This window comes from Phaenicophaeus curvirostris, chromosome 13 (genome assembly GCF_032191515.1).
Source record: "Phaenicophaeus curvirostris isolate KB17595 chromosome 13, BPBGC_Pcur_1.0, whole genome shotgun sequence".
NCBI lineage: Eukaryota > Metazoa > Chordata > Aves > Cuculiformes > Cuculidae > Phaenicophaeus > Phaenicophaeus curvirostris.
In genome coordinates this window covers 3,739,994-3,757,070 of record NC_091404.1, presented here as the reverse complement: position 1 = coordinate 3,757,070, position 17,077 = coordinate 3,739,994, and the positions used below count along the sequence as shown (strand labels likewise).

The 17,077-nt window shown below is 46.4% G+C and overlaps 1 protein-coding gene across 1 annotated transcript; it reads right to left on the bottom strand.

Moving 5' to 3' along the window:
* Positions 1-585: 585 nt before the first annotated feature.
* UPRT (uracil phosphoribosyltransferase homolog) lies at positions 586-16,944 on the bottom strand. Its single transcript, XM_069868012.1, has 7 exons — positions 16,647-16,944; positions 9,903-9,945; positions 5,051-5,120; positions 3,543-3,605; positions 2,628-2,789; positions 1,791-1,889; positions 586-1,234 (listed from the first exon to the last, which is right to left on the bottom strand). Exons 1-7 carry the CDS (start codon positions 16,925-16,927, stop codon positions 1,128-1,130), a joined length of 825 nt encoding a protein of 274 aa, XP_069724113.1. The 5' UTR covers positions 16,928-16,944; the 3' UTR covers positions 586-1,127.
* Between the last annotated feature and the right edge of the window lie 133 nt (positions 16,945-17,077).

Sequence of the window (17,077 nt, the reverse complement as noted above, 5' to 3'; positions counted from 1 at the left end):
GTTACTTGAAATTGCTGCCTGGAGTGGGGAAAGTTCGTGCCTGTGTCAGAACCAGGATTCCCTAAATGCTGCCCCGTGGCTCCCAGGCACATTCTGCTCATCTGATGAGAGGGGTGAAGCAGTGACACCCCAGAACTCTCTGCTTTTTAGAACATGGATCTATTTAAAAAATAGTAATAGACCTCTCTATACATTTTCCACAAAGTTAAACTAGGGAGCGTCTTGCCTTACTGTAAGTGTTGGATGGTGGGTAATTGATGCCCGGGGATTTAAATCCAAAGAAAGAAAGTATTCGGCTACCGATTTATGTTTAGTCTGATCACTACACTTACTACACTGAGGATCCTGAAAGGGCCGCGTTTGTCTTCTGACCTTAGGCCTGTTGCTCTGTGAACAGAGATAGACACGGACTCAGCCTGTTGCAGCCCCTTTCCTTTCTTTAAAAGAGTTAGCAGTACTGATTCAACCATGGAAGTCAAACCTTAAGTGCAGTACGTGTTGAGGTTTTGGAGGTAGTGCAGCTCCCACCCTCGTTCCCATGCCCTCTGCAGCAGGAAGCTGCTTTATTCAGTGCCAGCAAGCAGGACAACAGTGGATGTTTTACTATTTGAAAATAACCAATACAGAGCAAAATTCATAGGGGTGTTTTCAGTCCTTGGCCACCATTCCAAGGCTGAAACTTCTGCCAGAAGTCCAAGGTGGCTGCTCGGAGTTGCATCGAGTTCCAAGCACCCCTGTCCTTTTGGAAGCAGGAGGAGCAGCTGTACCAGCCAACCGGGACTGACGTAAACTTTACCACTAAAAATGAAGGACGCGCCTTTGTGACCGAGTTTTATTTTGCTCTTGCAAGCAGCCACAAGACAGGCTATAGAAGAATAAATAAATTAAAGCAGAGAGTGTAGCAATTTATACAACCCCAGCCTTGCGGTGCTTGGCTTTGCTGTGAGTGCTTGGTTCCTGAACCGGACTTGGTGCTCGGGCAGTGACCGACCAGAACGAAGCCAAGTCAAGGATTTCCCCCTTTGGCCAAAAAAGTTTTGAACATGCCCTCAACCAACTCAATAATAATAAAACATAAAAAAAACCTCTTGTAACATCAGGTAGTTGTATCCGTTTGTCCGAGAGTGTCAGTCTGTTCCAAAGTACTTCTGTCCAAAGTGCGTTGGTGCAACAGGATGAACTTCTGTAGTTAAGATCGTGATCTCTGGGAATTCCTGGATGATCGATTTGGCACCTTTTGAGAGAGGGCAAAGGCAACACTGACTACAGCACCACATGTTAAAGCACAGTTAGCACGATTCCCTAAGTCAGGCTCTGTTCTTCCATCTCCAGTTTGCTTCAGCCTTAGATGACTGCGTGAGGAACAACCCCCTGAATTTAACGGATTGCTTTTTGGGGTTCTCACACAGGTGTTTCTTTCCTTTACCACACACGCACATGCCCCATCTCACTGCCACAGTGGTTACAGCCTGCCAGAACTCTGCAGTCAGGTTTTTTACAACCCTCAATATCCATTTCCTACTTCACAGAAACAGATACTCCTTTTCTGGGTCCCCTTTTACAAGGGGCAGGACAGCTCGGTAGCTTCATTTACCTCATGCTCCTAAAAGAACTGGTGCTCACACATTTTTACAATTCAGCCAGGAATAAAAAAGAAACTCCTCTCAAAGCTGCTGCTGCAGCTGTTTGCAAAGGAACAGCTCTGCACCATCTGAAGCACAGGGACTAAACTCATTCCCACTAAAGGCACCTGTGCTTGCTTTCTTCCCCCCTGACCCCCCTCAGCTTACCGTGGGGTGTGGAGAAGAGGCTGAGCAGGATGATGACGCTGGGCTGCACGCCGTGCTCCACCAGGACTTTGACGGCCTCGATGACGGTGTTGCCCGTACCTAAAACAGGGAAAGGAGATCAGGTTTCCCCTTCTGGCTGAAGAGCTTCTCCTAGGCCACCTGAGACACACTATCCATATCAATGCAGGGGTGTGATGGAATGCTGATATTGCCCTTTCCCACTGGAAAACTGTCACCTCAGTAAGTATAAACTGGAGAAAACTTTGATCTCCTAATGAAGGGGCTTCAGCTCTGCTCTGAAACAGCCAACAGTGCTGGGGTTTAAGCACTGAAGTCAGTGTATTAAAGCCCAGAGCGGAGAAAGCTCATCAAAAATAATAAAATGGCTATTAAAACATGTAGAACCAGAATTAAATCTTAGACTGGAAGCTATTTTGTCCTGAAAAACTCCTTGCCATGCTTACCAGGTGTTTTTTTGGTAGTCTGGATTGTATTTAAATTGAAATTAATTTACTTCTAGGATTACACTATTGATTCAGAAACATCTTTAACAGGATGAGACAAATACTATTTGAGTCTTTCCTCATGGAAAATTAAAAAAATTAAATTTATATCAGGGCTTACTGCTTCAACCTTTCTCACACATGACTCGCTCTGCATTCACGCTGGCACAGGCAACTAATCGGCACTCAGGCACAGCCTGATACCTTATTATACCACCTAAAGCAGCAAAAAAAGAAATTAAAGCCCCCACAATTTGGAGATTTTCCTTTAAATTCAGCATTAAATCCACTGCTCAGGAGAGTCTGACCACACAGAGCAATGAAAGACACTTACTGAGTATTGGGTACATAAGAAGAACTTTCCTCCTGTAAATGTCTGGGGGGAACTTGGCGTAGTAAACTTTCGCTCTTTGAGTCTCCTCGTCGCTCTGTATCAGGATTTTCCCGATGCGGATCGATCTACAGCAGTCTCGTAAACCTTGTTCCATTGCCTCTCCTCAAAATGAGCAGCAAAAAAACCCACGAATTGTTACATGCAGAAAAAAAGAAAAAGGTACAATTTCAAGATGCTGCGATTAAACAGATGGTCCCGATTCTGTACTGGTGATGAATTCCAAAAAGATTTCTGTTCTCAGTTCTAACTGTTAAAAACACTTGAAAAGCTTTTCCTTTTTCCTCTGTTTAGACAGGAAGACAAGTCTCCTCGGAGCTCCTTAGCCGCTGTGTATCGGTGTTCCCACACACCAGTGCCGAGCTCTCAAAGGTGAGAGCTGGAAAAATAAAAACAAATGTGGGGTTTGGAGAACTTCCGAGCTCCGCTCAGAGACACACAGCACAAAGCAGTGCAGGAAGCTGAGAGGCCACCGAGTTTTACATCACAGGCACAAAGGTTCCTGCAGCACCGGGCAAAATAACAGAGGCTCTGCCTGAACTCAGCATGGGTGATGTGGAGACCTGTCCTGAGCAGAAGCAGCAATCGAGGGAGGGAGTTGGCCTGGCCTCTCCTAGTTAACAATGGCTGGAGAAAAGGCCAGGTGAAAGCAGTCACAGCTGTTTCATCTCTTAAAAAGTTAATGAAATATGCAACTTGGCATACTGTGACCCAGGATACCTGAGAAAGAACAACAGCTGGCAGATTTTGGGACAACTTTGCTGCAGAGAAGCGCTGTTGCCCATTTTTGAAAGGAAGTTGCTTACAGGTTTCTAAAACACTTAATTCGTGCTCATTCAACAAGCTGAAACTGCCTACCGCTTCGCATTATGCTGACTCCACAGTTCCCCTTCTCAAACCGGACTCCTTCATACTTGTGTCCTGAAAGAGACCAGACATCAGAGGCAGCAACCGCTCCCATCCGCCCCCTCCTAATGCCCTTTGGGGTACGATGTTTGAAGTGTCCACAATGTGATCAGAACTGAGACCCCCAGTTCAGTACATATAAACAGGAGTTCACACAGAGGCATCTGAGTTCTTAGGAGATGCTTCTACTGGAAGGGCTTGGCTGAGGCTTTTTAGCTCCCTCCCCGGGCACAGGAAGGGCAGACACACCGGCTGCCGAGCTCAGACAGCGTCAGTCAGACTCTACCTACAGCGGGCTAGGAGCAAAGGCAGGAAATAAAGACTCTCTGCAGGACTCTCTGCCCAGAACCACTCAGAAAGAACCACAGAGCTGCTGAGTGATGTTGCATGCAGGGGGATCTGCCAGTCAAACTGTGTAATGCAGAGAGAAGATGGTCATCAATCTGTTGTCACCAGCTCAGCAGGGCCAGATGCGATGCCGATGCTCAAGCAGTAAAGTAGCTGCTGTTTTATCTAAAAAGGAGCAATAGGAAGCGATTGTGCCTCCTGAGTGCCATCCTAAACTGTCCGGTTTCAGAGCTGGGTGCTTTCAGTCCCTCTTTTCTCTAACTGAAAGCGGCATAAAGGCATGGAAATTATGTCCTGCGAAGGGCAGATGCGAGGAGGGTGTGAATGGACAGAGCTGCTCTCACCCTGCAGAAGTGCAGATGAAATTCACAGGGAGGGAGGACTCGCTGGTGTGTCTCACAGGCGTGTTGTGCTGCAGGCTCACAGCCCAGACCAGAGCGGCTCCCAGGAAGCTGCTCCCTCAGAGTAACGCATGCAACCTTACATCTCTCTACAGTTACTAGGAGCAAGCTAGAATTACTGCAATGGGTTTCATCTAGTGTCCACGCAGCCACCTTTTATTATTCCCTGCTTATCACTGCCCCCAGCTGCAAGCAGAAACAGACAGGCTGGCATGGCAAAATTGTGTTCTCTTTAACAGGCACGTGAAACGTCATCAGTTTTAATTCAACACTGCAGTAAGGGCAAGTAAACTGATCATGCACACACGCTGGCCCATTTTCATCTGTTTTACAAGATCAGTTTAAAACCTTAGTAAAATGACTGCATGTTTTGCTCATTCTCGATAGGTACCTTCTGGCTTTTTAAATATCGGACAGGACCTTAAGTCTACTTTGCCCTGAATGCTAAACTGTTTAGTCCCAGGCTCCCCAGGGAAGTGGTCACAGTGCCAAGCCAGTCAGAGCTCAGCGTCTGAGGACGCTTCCAGCCACATGGTTCAGTTTTAGGGTCCTGCAAGGAGCAGGGAGCTGGACTCAATGAGCCTTACAAGTCCCTTCCAACTTGAGATATTCTGTAGTTCTGCGATTCTTATAACAGTTCCATACTTTTTTTAGTATGAGTTGCATGTCCACTTCCAGCCCTATGTAGGGCAGGGGTAATTTCCCACGTACCTGTTGGAGTGGTCACGGTACATTCTGTGTATGGCAGTTGATTCAAGCCCTCTTCAACCACAAGTCTGATCTGTTGAACCAAAGAGATCAGTCAGCTTAAAAGGATTTGTTATCTACGGAGATAAGACACTAAACCTGAGCCGTTTTTATAAGTACTAGGTGAAGACCAAACGGCTTGAAGTGTCTAAAGGGGCCACTTTAATAGTAGTTAGGGACTGAATTTAGAGACCTTTTGGGGCTGATGCCTGCGTTTTGTCCACAAACCATATGAAGACACTGCAAAACAAAATTGAAGGGAGTTTCATAGGCGATCATAAAAACTGACTTTGTATCCGGCAGGCACAGGCATCACAGACACATTTTTCTCAACAACTGAGTGAAGCACCAATACAACTTCATCTCACTGACAGAAAATACTAGTGAGAAAAAGGGAAAATTCACCCTCTCTCAGTTCCCCATCAGCGGGCTCTGAGGTCTACTTTTACACCCATATTTCTATGACAAAACTGCAGTGGGGCTGCCAGAACAGCCACAGAAGCTGCAGCAACACAACTGCACCACCGAGTGCCCAAAGACAAGCCAGCAGATCCAGAAATCTCTTTACCACCTCGTTCTTCTGTCATCATGTTACTGAAACGTGTTCACCTGAACCCATAATGACGGGCCATGGAAGATGCTTTGAGTATTAACAAGGTAAAGGTTCTATCTGCTAGTGACCCAAAGATTCAGAGGCCAGAACTGCTCAACAAAAGCTACCACCAAGCCAAAGATGAAATCTGTAAAGCAAAAGTCACCATGTGATGGCAGAAACGAGGTGACGGCTCCTGGGACTGCGCAAGTGCACTGCTCACTTCAGCCATTCCTTATTTCAGAAACAGGGCAGAGCAGACTGGAAGACTTTTTTCCCTGGAGGTGTTCAAGGCCACGTTGGCTGGGGCTTTGTGCAACCTGATCCAGTGGGAGGTGTCTCTGCCAATGGCAGGAGGGTGGAACTGGATGGGCTTTAAGGTCCCTTCCCACCCAAACCATTCTATGATTCTATGAAATGTTTTTTTTATATTGCAGTCATGTTGGCAGGGTTGGCTCCACTCCATGCTATCTGCCAAATGTTCCCAGTAAATCCATGAAGGTTTACTCTTATAGTCAAATAATCTCCCTGGTTTTACTACACGTATCAATGTTTTATACACAGGTGGGGAAGGATTCTCCTGTAAAGTTGTCAGTGTTGATAAAATCTATTTTATTTTTTTTTGCACAATTCCGATGTCTTTTCTCTCTGGCCCTGAAAACCAGCAGCCCTGCTCCTCTCCTAGAGAAGTGGTTGCCATTGCTTGGAAGGTAAAACAAGTACTATTATGACCCCAAACTAAGCACAGAAGTAAAGCTTTGATCTCAAGGTAGAAGAGTTTGACCACAACTTAAAACAACTAATTAGTTATCAATAAGAAAAATAGTCTGTTTTTAACTGAGGAGGAGGAAGGGGGGCTAAAAGGAACATTAAATTCTAGCAGGCCTAGTTAAAGTGTTGAGGCTCACAGAGTTATGCTGATGTTTTAGATTAAGCATTTAATACTGATACACAAAATTACATGTTGATGTGCTTATGTATTACAGCTCTAGGATTAAGAGTTACCCCAGAGCCTTTGCAGTAAGGAAAGGGAAACAATGTTTCCTTCAAGCCTTCATGAGCACAAGATGATCTGTTAGTAAAAGGATATAAAAACGTTAGCGAAATCTACCTTTCATCAGCCATGAGGAAACATATGAATGAGGTCTCCTTACTGCACTCAAATGCCACTAAAGAAATCATGTTTGACCAGTTCCTCAGTCAGTGAACAGAGAAATCTGGATACAGGTCACTACAGAAAGCAGGCTGACAGCCCTCTCGTTCAGAAGGAGCGTAATCACTGAATGAGGAGATCAGCCAGGGTGCAGTCGGAGGTGGTGCTGCTCTGACCAGATAAAACCAGAAAAATGGGAGCCCTTTACAGCCATTACCTGTGATCCTCAGCCACTGCATGTTACTACTCTTCCACCTGTGTGCAATTTGGAACAAGGTGAAGCATCTAAATGCAAAGAAACCAGAATTTAAATAAATTCTGGAGTGACCATTATTCTCTTCGCCTGTTTGTGGGAAAACAGTGGTCTAACTGCATTTTATGTGATAACTATGCATCACCTCATTTCCAGGACCATAGTAATTCCTAGCAGGATCCTCTTACCCATTATGTTGTAGTTTTCTTGGAAGCTGAAGGGAAGGCAGAGTAGTGGAGCTGTTGGACATATTTCATGCCTGTAGAACTCTTCGCATCACATTACTTCAAACCACTTCTAAACTACATATTAGCAGCTCCCTGAAGGAGACAGAGGGTAGTGACAAGGTAACATCCACTAAATGCTTCCATGGGTGCTGGGCAGCACACATACAAGGCTTCCTTGTGAGCCTCTGGCACTGTGAGGAGTTGCCTGTTTGTGTTTCTCAAAGTGGTCTTACCACTGTTTTGATGTCTACCTGTCCAGTTATCTACTATGGCAGGTCACGATTGATCATTTCCTGTGCCAGAGCCCGACTTCCCACAGCTGCCTCTCCTCCTTCATAAACACAAGATGGGTTGTCTTCATCCTCATGACATTAACCTCACATCTTTCAGCTTCAGGATCACAGCACTAGCAGTGGTTTCCTGAAGCTCCCTGCTAACTTTTACCAGCTGTTAGCTCCTTCCTCTCACAGGAATCTTTGAACGTTTCTTTTCTGTCCAAACTGCCAGAGAAAAAGTCTGTACCACCAGAAATTCATCGACTTCAGAATCCTACCTGAAGCCCTCTTCCCATGGTGACCTCAAAAGATACTGCCACTAACAACTGCCAAGCTAGTAGCACGCTTAACCTCAGACTCACTTTCCCTTTGCAACAAGGTGTATTTTGTTATCCCAGGCATGTGTTTCTTCTCTTTGTGTACTGCATGCTGCCATTAAGCTCTGTTTGCTAAGTGGGTGGAAAACACAGCAAATCTTAACTATGTTTGCACCCCACCAAGGTTAGTAGAGACCACGTCCCACATGAAATTGTACCCGTTCTTCGCCACACCTGGGAATAACACACAGAAAATGAGACAGTCCTACACATTGCTTTGCATAACATTCCTCCTACAAAATGGGAAACAGAGTAGCAGGTTCTTCAGCAAACATCTGCAGGGCCAGCAAACAGAGGCCTTTCTGTGTAGAGCAGCTCCTTATCTGTACAAGTGCTGGCCAGGCCGTGTAAGATGCTGACACAAGGACCTGAACTTAACTCGCTGCCTGGAAGCTGCAGTTTCTAGCAACAAGGGTGAAAAAACAATCAGCGCTTCCTTAAGAAAGGTTCACAACCTTCAAGTAAGGTGAAGAGGTAGGTGGGAGAGATTCTTCACACTAATTACTAGCAATAAGGCACAGCCAAAACTGTTCAGCACTAGAACAGCCTCTTTTTTCTTTCTTTAAATACAGATAGGGAACACAGTGCTATTCAATTCAAAGCAGTTGGCAGGAATAAATGCTCCTTAAGGAGTGTGGCACGATGGGAACAAGGTAGAATGAGAGTGTTAACCAGAAACTCTCTTGTGAAGGGAGTACTGGTGAGGAAGGGGCCTGACCCCTGCACTGGAGACCCTGTAAATGTGTGTGCTTGCTGGTGCTGAATGTTTTTGGCTTCCTGACTCTTACGTGCATATTTAAGCACGTGAAAAAACTGAAAACACAATACACAGGAAGAACACCACATAGCCGAGCTAGTCTTTCACAGCTGGTGGATGTCTCCTGGGCTGTTCTAGCTCCTGCAATGAACTGCAAAGGATGTGTCTATTTAACTGGTCTCTGCTGAGAGCGGCTGGCACAGAACAAAGCTGGGTCTGTGACTTCCAGCTCTCCATTATATGAGGGACTATTGGCAGAGACGGCACTCCAGTCAGTGACTTGACCCGAGTTATGAGTGATGGGATTTGTTGGCTTGGGCCTTAACTGCTCCTGGTGAATGGGAATGCAAGAAACATCCTCAAGAAGGGAAAAGTAGGGGAAAGCAGAACAGCTGCAGAGATATCAAGCACTGCATTCACAATCTCACACTGTGGTTTTATCTAAACCCTGAGCAAGCCTGAATCAGGCATGGATTAAGATTGGGCTCCTCACAGGAAACCTGCCTGCTTTAGCAAATGCTACTGGTCTCTGGACTCACCTTTACTAGAGGGGGAACGAAACTTTCCTTGTTAATGGATGTGGATCTGCAAACAGCAAATGCCCTTACAAATACAAGGAAGTTATGTTTGTGGGCGTAAGCAGTGTGGTTCTCCTTAAGCATGTAATTTAAAGGAGATAAAAGCTGCATTCTCAATGGTCTGTGTTCTAGATTACTAAAACATGTGAAAACTTCAAATTGCTTTCTCCCTGCTGGTAACTACCACATGGCCAAACTCAAACTCCCAGTGTGGATGCACCCAGAGCTCCTAATCCAATACACAAGTGCCAGGAGGCACTGCCGCATGCAAGCAATTAACAGCTGGACTGTAAGAAATCATACAGATCTGTTCACAAGATAAGAAGTACTGTTTCAAAGTAAAACTGAACTATCTCCCGCCTCTGTGCTTCTGTTCCTGAACAGTATTCTCCTATTGCTACTGCGCTCTGTCCTCAGGTAACCTGGTTTCTGGAACCCTGTGAGATGAAAGCAGTCTAAAACAGAGAACAGAAGTCCCTATACAGAAAGCTGCTGTCAGACACCTTTGTGTAGAAAGCTCTCTCACTGCCATTATTTTAGGCTGAAAGACCCATTTCATGGAAGAGTTACAAAGTACGATATCAAGAAGAAATTTTTCACCTACCAGACGATCAGCAGAAAATACGAAGTCTCCTCTACTGGATTTCCTGAAAAAGGTAATAATTTCTATTTTAAACTGGGGAAAAATTTTAAGAACATTGATTCAATATAATATTAATCAAATGTGATATGTTCTAAAGGCAGTTCAGAGAAAAGTCTCCTGCCGTATACAGAATTTATCCCACTGAGTTTCTGCTCCATGGGCTCCCTGCTTGGCAGCGAAGGCTGAAATGTAGTTCACTAACACAGGGGTTTGCCTCTTACTGCTGGCAACGTTGCTGCAGTGTACCAATAGCAATTAAAGCACGAGAACAAGGATGATATTCTGTACGTTTTTTAATACAATTCTGCTGCAGCCCCGTTCCAAACCACCTCACAAGCCCAGATGTGCACCAGCCTGGTACATTCCCTACAGCTCTAAGCAAGAGAGCTTTGCTCCACCCGCTCTAACGTCAAGCTGCAGCCATGGGACAAGGATAATGCGGATCCTGAGACCGAGCTAACACATGTGATAAGCAGGATACACATCTTATCTGGTGTTCATCCCTAGTGTGACTATATCAGTGAACTTGAGGCTGAAACGAGCAGGGATTAACAAGTATTCCCATGAAACACCCCTCTGCCTTCTTCATTAGCTTGGGTACAATTTTTCACTCATGTCACTGCATGACTTTTGGCCCATCCAGGAGACAGAATGGGCTCACTTCCTCCTGCTACACACTGGGAATGTGTGCCATGTTAGAAGCTCCAGTTTACAAAGCAGATTTTAACACCTTGCTTCCCATGCCAAGACAAACTCTCACTACACCAGAGTAGGACAAATTTCCAGCCAAGGAGCCAACACTTCCAGTATGCTGGCTTTAAAACCACACAAAGCATCAACACCATTAGAGGTACTTTTGAGTGAAACCTTCTGTTAATCACAGCAGGCATGACCCCTCTCACTTTCAAACCATGATACTCTGAGTGTCCCCTTAAATACCATAAGGAGTTTTGCATTTAATCCCCAAGGGTCTGCAACATCTTGCATTTACATGAGTGACAGTCGAGAGGATTGTCTGCTAATCTCCTGGGTAACTGGTAACTTAGCCACACTAAAAAAGGCATTTTAAAAACTGTCAAGCTAATCCAATTTCTTCCCTTGTGTTAATAACATATTATTAAAAACACTGCTTGTTTTTGATTTTTCCTTCTTTCTTGAAGTAACAGGATATTCAGAACTCGCTGCTACTCTGACATTAATCAGAAAGGCAATGCTCAAAAAAACCCCTTATCCCAAGCCGGCAAAAGACTACCTCAAAACCCCTACAATCACACAAACTGATTTTATTAAGATATTTGAAGGGATTCATGCTTTCATCTGTGGTGTGTGTATAAATATTTTAAATCTAGAGGTTAGCAAAGCATATAGGTGGAACATCTAGGTTCTTCCAGACTAGACTTAAGCATTCAAGAAAATTCAGGTGTATTTCACCAACAGCTGGTAAAACAAACCCAAGAATGTCAACACTGCAGTTTGGACTGCAAAGCAGTACATGTTTAGAGTGAATATTATGAGTTATTAATACCCATTATTAGGCTTTAAATTAACTACTCTGACCTTGCAGAGGGGCACAGGTGTTTTTATGCACCATTCAGTGAACACCCTTAGTCAGTGACACCTGTTCACTGAGGAGAGGAGAACAGAAAACAAGGGTGCATAAAGATAAGAGAAAAATACCAGCAATACTGAAAATGACAGTGGCAGCAGGAAAGCTGAGACCAGATGCCAAGCCGCACATTGTATGAGAATTGGCAGGGACCAGAAAAAACGGCGTATGTGAAAACACTGTAACTGTTCACCTTAAATACCAGACAGAATTACAGAAAGTAATGGTTGATGGCCAACCAGAAGCTTTTTCTTCAGCTTCTTGATCAAGTGACATTAAAAAAGTGAGGCATTAAAACACGAGTGTTGTAGCATGTGGCTAACACCACAGAAACTGTGTTTAACAGTATAAATCACTTTTCCTTTCTTTCTGAAGGTATGGAAGCATGGCTGACAGACAATTAAAGTCATTTGTGTGTCTTAAGAGGTGAGAAGAAATGTTTTTGGGGAATGTACCGTACATCAAGCTAACCGCAGGGTTTCTTCCTGCTTTACCACCTGGTACTAGTTACAAGCACGGATAAGGCTGTTAGCTATGCAGGTCACGCACGGCTGGACACGCTTCAGTAATTCCTGCTTCTCTAGGTTCCTGACAGAAGAACTGGTTGAGAGACACCAGAGGTACTGGGAAGGGAGGACCGACAACAAGCCACTTCCTTACATGCCCTTACATGCCATTAAGGGCAGATGATGTAGCCAAGGAACAGGACCACGTACTTCAACACTAGGCATTTCTCAGTGCCTGGGATGGTATATAGAAGGGATCCGGCCCTTCTCGCCCGCAGCAGCCATCTTCACTCATCACAGGCACGTTGCACAGTTCACAGTCACCCTGCTCGGTGCAGCAGTCAGGGCTGCGGGTCCTCCCCTTACACTGTCTTCATGTCTGTATTGCTCACTCAGGTCCCTAGGGAGTAAGGAGCTTCAGAAGAACAAGCCTCGCATAGCAGACACAGTAACTCTTTAATATCTATATTTAAATCATGTTTGTTAAATCTGGAGTTAAAAATGACACCACCAATATGAGCTGATGATTTGCTTCTGCAGAAACCAGAGCTCTACACTACAAATTGCTGCACAACTCATTTCAGCTTCCCAATCCCTAGTTCTAATCTGTGCAGGCCAGAAATTACTTTGAGATCACACCTTCCGTAGGAAGAAGCTGTTCCCAAACACACCAGTTCACGTCCCAGAACAGGACTCAAAATACACACCCAACACACAGTGTAAAAGGCATCTGTCCACCCATTAAGTATTCGCTAGATGGAAAAGTGAACAAGCCTGAGCAAAAACGAGCAAACCCACACACTATTAAAGTTGAGGTGATCAACCCACCTCCCTGATTTCAGCACACAGACCTAGTTCTTGTTAACTTTAATGAAGCAAAATAAATCCATGGTCATTTTAGTCTATTAGATGGCCATTATTGATTCAACCATCTGCAAGGGATATGATGACCAGCACACACAGGGGAGTTCTTCTTTTACTAACTGAACAGTTATTCCAGGTGAAAGGCTGTGATCTCTGAATGCTCTCAGGAACAAGGAAACAGCCTCACACTTCTCTGAGCAGCCCACACTATGGTCAAAATAGACTCCCTAAGGTCTTCTGCATCTGGCCTGACAATCCTTAGTTCCACATAAACAAGCCTGATTCTAACTTGCATTGCTCTGGGAGTAACAATCCTTTCCTCACTTCACAGTAAAAGTCCTAAACTGACTGGTTTTTCCTTACTTTGTTTCTGTTTCTCTCCTCACAGTAGCTTGCCTTTTAATTTCTGCCCCTTTCATGACCTTTTCAGGTGATTGCTGTACCTGAGAAGTCCATCTTCTGCAGCACTAAGTAATCCAAATATCCTCCCTAAGGCACCTTTCATGCTACCTGTTCTCTCCTTTAATCCAGAAGGAAAGATTAAGGGATAGGTATCTGATTGCCCTGTAGATGACACAGCTTCTCTCTCTTCCCCAAGCAGTGTATGAGAACATAACCTCGCGTCAATTTAAATCAGATTTTTTGACCAGTAGCTCTCCTTAGCCAGCTGTAAGCTGCTTGTTCACAAATACGACACTTCTTCTGAGGAGTTTCTTTTAGCACTTGGTTTGAATGCTGCAGCGGTCCCAGAGTCGTCTTAAGGCAGATTACACCTGCCCAGGAAAAGGTAACTGCAACAGCTTCTGACCAGAGCAGCTGAGCACAATTCAGTGTCTTTCTGAATGACAGGCCAGTCCCAGGGCTCTTACTTACTGAGATGCAGCTGACTTTCTGGAACAAAACACAAAAATAGCATTTCCCTACTGTACTTCCACATGAAGCCTACACCTGCCTTTCTGAGCAGGCTGCTGTCCAGTTTTCCTCACTGCTTGGGAAGCGAGCTTGGAAGTGACAGTCACATCTCCACTGCCAGGGCAGTGCCACACTCAGAACAATGCAGTTTGCTAACACTGTGGATATTAACGAGTAATTAGTTATTTACAAGTCTTGTGCTATACTTCCCATTACCAAAGTCTTGTGCAACCAATCTGATATGGGGACAACTTTTTATGATGAGGGCGGTGAAGCAGTAGAGAAGGTTGGCCAGAGAGGTGGTAGAAATCCCATTCCTGGAAACGTTCAAGGTCAGCTTGGTCAGGGCTCTGAGCAACTTGATCTAGTTAAAGATGTCCCTGCTCACTGCAAGGTGGGTGTGGACTAGACGACCTTCAAAGGTTCCTTCCACCCCAAACCATTCTATGATTCTATGATACAACCCTAAAGCATCAGCTGCCGATTTCTGGATAAGCTCACTACAATGAAACACTTACTAAACTTATTTGTAAGACCTCAAAATCTACCTACAACAAAATAACAAAAACGCACAGCTGGGCACAGCAATCACATCACTAGTATTCACCTAGATATCAAATCTGTCTGCTGTTTCCTTTTCACAAACCTCAAAAACTTTTACACCCAAACACCAAGCCCAGTTTGTATTGCTTAGCCCACTTACAGCCTCAGTTTGACTTCGCAGGGAAGCTGCTGAGCACGCACTCCAACCTGCAAAGACCTATTGTGGGGTCTTGACACAACTGCCCTCCTCACATCAAAGCTGCAATCCCTCTGTGTGCTGCTGCCTGCAATCAGATTGTTTTTCCACAACGCCTTGAAGATTAAAAAAAAGTTTTGGCTTTCAAGCCTCATGTAAGCTGACAGAATTAATGTAGGTATTGTCTTTGAGAGATGACGATTAGTTCTGCACAAAAAATGTATTAGTGTTGCTACCTACAAAGTTAAGCACACAAGAACAAGGAAATAACAAAATGTAGACTACACAGATGGACAGATATGAAACAAGGGGAAGAACTGTGTCTGTGCCACGTGTTAGTTACTGCAGACATCAGAAAGCATGGCAAGCAGAGAAGGTTTTATCCAGAACCTGATCCGTCTATTGATAAACTTGATTTCACACCTCTGTGTCTGCTGGTGGTTCTTGCATTGCAGCAGGCAAGTTGTACTTTTGAGATGGCTACTACTTATGTTTGTTGTACGTTGCGTGCTAAATTTAATACTTCATAATATTCTCTTCTGAATGCTGAAAAAAGCTATAAACGTGACCAGGGTGAGATATGCTTTCAACATCTAAGATGCTGCAAGGCATAATAAAACATTCACTCTCTGGTATCTTACACTGGATGTTAAAAAGTCAGGTATAATTTTGCATGGATTTCTGTACTTCAGCTTAAGATTTATAAAACTGGAATAACCCCACCGGGTCCCACAAGGTATGGTGGTAACAAGGACTCTTGGTGACGCAAAGTGACAGCAACGGAAAATCCTGCCTTGAATCTTGTAAGTAAACAAACCTAAGTAAACAAACCATTCTCTCTTTGTCTGCCTCTCTCCTTAATATCACCGCATTGCTTTCAGCCCAGCTCAGTTTACTCTATATTATTCCCAACCTTTCGTTCCAAGACTATTTTTTCTGCCTAATTTGCTCCAGTCCCTGCTCCTCAAACATCTGGTTCCAGTTCACTTTCATTCCAGCTAGCCTCACTTCTCTCCAATCTTTTCCTTTTTCCTAGGCTGCCTTCCTGACCCATTTTCTTTTGCTCATCCTTGTCCCCAGAACCTTAACACGGTATTAAGGCCACTCCACTAGCAGAGACTGCGATAGTTGGTAGTCCCAATCTTCATCAGACTCATGGTTATTCCCAAAACCCAGCACCCGCCCTTTCCCAACCTTCAGTCCCGATCTCCAGCAAACTCAAGTTTATTCCCAAACCCACCAGAAGCCCTTTCGCAACTGTTCAGCCCTCCCTGTGCTCCTGTACACGCTGTCTCAGCCCCCCCACCCTGCATGGTGCTCAGTTCTTGAGGGGAGACAGAGTAGAGGGAGCTCCTGAGGGAAAAATGGGGGGATCTGAGCAGGGAATGGGGGTGAGTGGGCTCCAGAAGGGACTTCTTAGGAGAAACGAGGGCGGGGGGGCTCCCCAAGGGGAACAGGGTGTGGGGGCTCCTCGGGGGAAAAGGAGGGGCTCGTGAGGGGGGACTGCTGAGGAGAAAAGGGGAGCTCCTGAGGGGGGAAAAGGGAGGGCTCTTGAGAGCATGTGGGACTCCTGAGGGGGGAACGGGGGGTCCCCAACGGGAACAGGGTGTAGGGGCTCCTCAGGAGGGGTCCCGGGGGAGGCTCCAAAGGAGGGGATGGAGCAGGGGGGGTCCTGAGGGGAATTCTTAGTGGAAATGGGGGGCGGGGGGCTCCCCAAGGGGAACAGAGTGCAGGGGTTCTTGAAGGGGGGCACGGGGGTGGGGCTCCTGAGGGTGAAACGGGGGGCAGGGGAGGCTCCCCAAGGGAAACAGGGTGTAGGAGCTCCTCAGGGGGGCACAGGGGGGGTCCTCAGGGAAGAACGGTTCGGGGGAGAAGGGGGTCCAGAGGGGAGTTCTTAGGGGAAAGGGGGAGGGGGGGTTGCCCAAGGTGTGGGAGCTCCTCAGGGGGGCATGGGGGGGTCATGAGGAGGAAAAGGGGGGTGCTCCTGAGGGGGGATTCCTGAGGGGAAAACGGGGGCTCCCCAAGGGGAACAGGGTGTGGGGGCTCCTGAGGCGGTAACGGGGGGCTCCCGCTCTCACTTGTCCCTGATGATGGTCTGCAGCTCTCGCAGCTGGTCGTTCATGGGCAGCAGCTTCAGCTGCGGCCCCAGCGGTGCCGCCGCGCCCTGCCCCGCGGGGACCGGCCCCGCCGCGCCATCCCCGCCGCCGCTGCTGTCCGGGCTGGGGCAGCCGCTGTCCGCGCCGGGCTCCGCGAACCGCAGCAGCCGCGGCGCTCCGGCCGCCGTGCTGGTCGCTCCAGGCGAAGGCTCGTCCTGCGGGCGCGGCCCGAGGCGCTGGTTGTGGCACGGCATGGCCGCCATGCGCCGGGGCGGCACCGCCCGCCGCCCATTGGCTGGGGGGCCGGGGCCTGCCGGCAATGCCGCCGCGCCATTGGCTGAGCGCGCTGTCACTCAGGGCCGGGGGCGGGGCTTACAGGCAACACCGCCTCCCCATTGGCTGGGGGGCCATTA

Bases quoted from the DNA above. Each gene is read 5' to 3' on its own strand.
- UPRT (XM_069868012.1), bottom strand. From the start codon at position 16,927: ATGGCGGCCATGCCGTGCCACAACCAGCGCCTCGGGCCGCGCCCGCAG. The intron at 5,121-9,902 runs GTAGGTGAAAAA...TTGGTTCAACAG, and splicing joins TATTTTCTGCTGATCGTCTG to ATCAGACTTGTGGTTGAAGA. The intron at 1,890-2,627 runs GTAAGTGTCTTT...TCCCTGTTTTAG, and splicing joins TCTTATGTACCCAATACTCA to GTACGGGCAACACCGTCATC.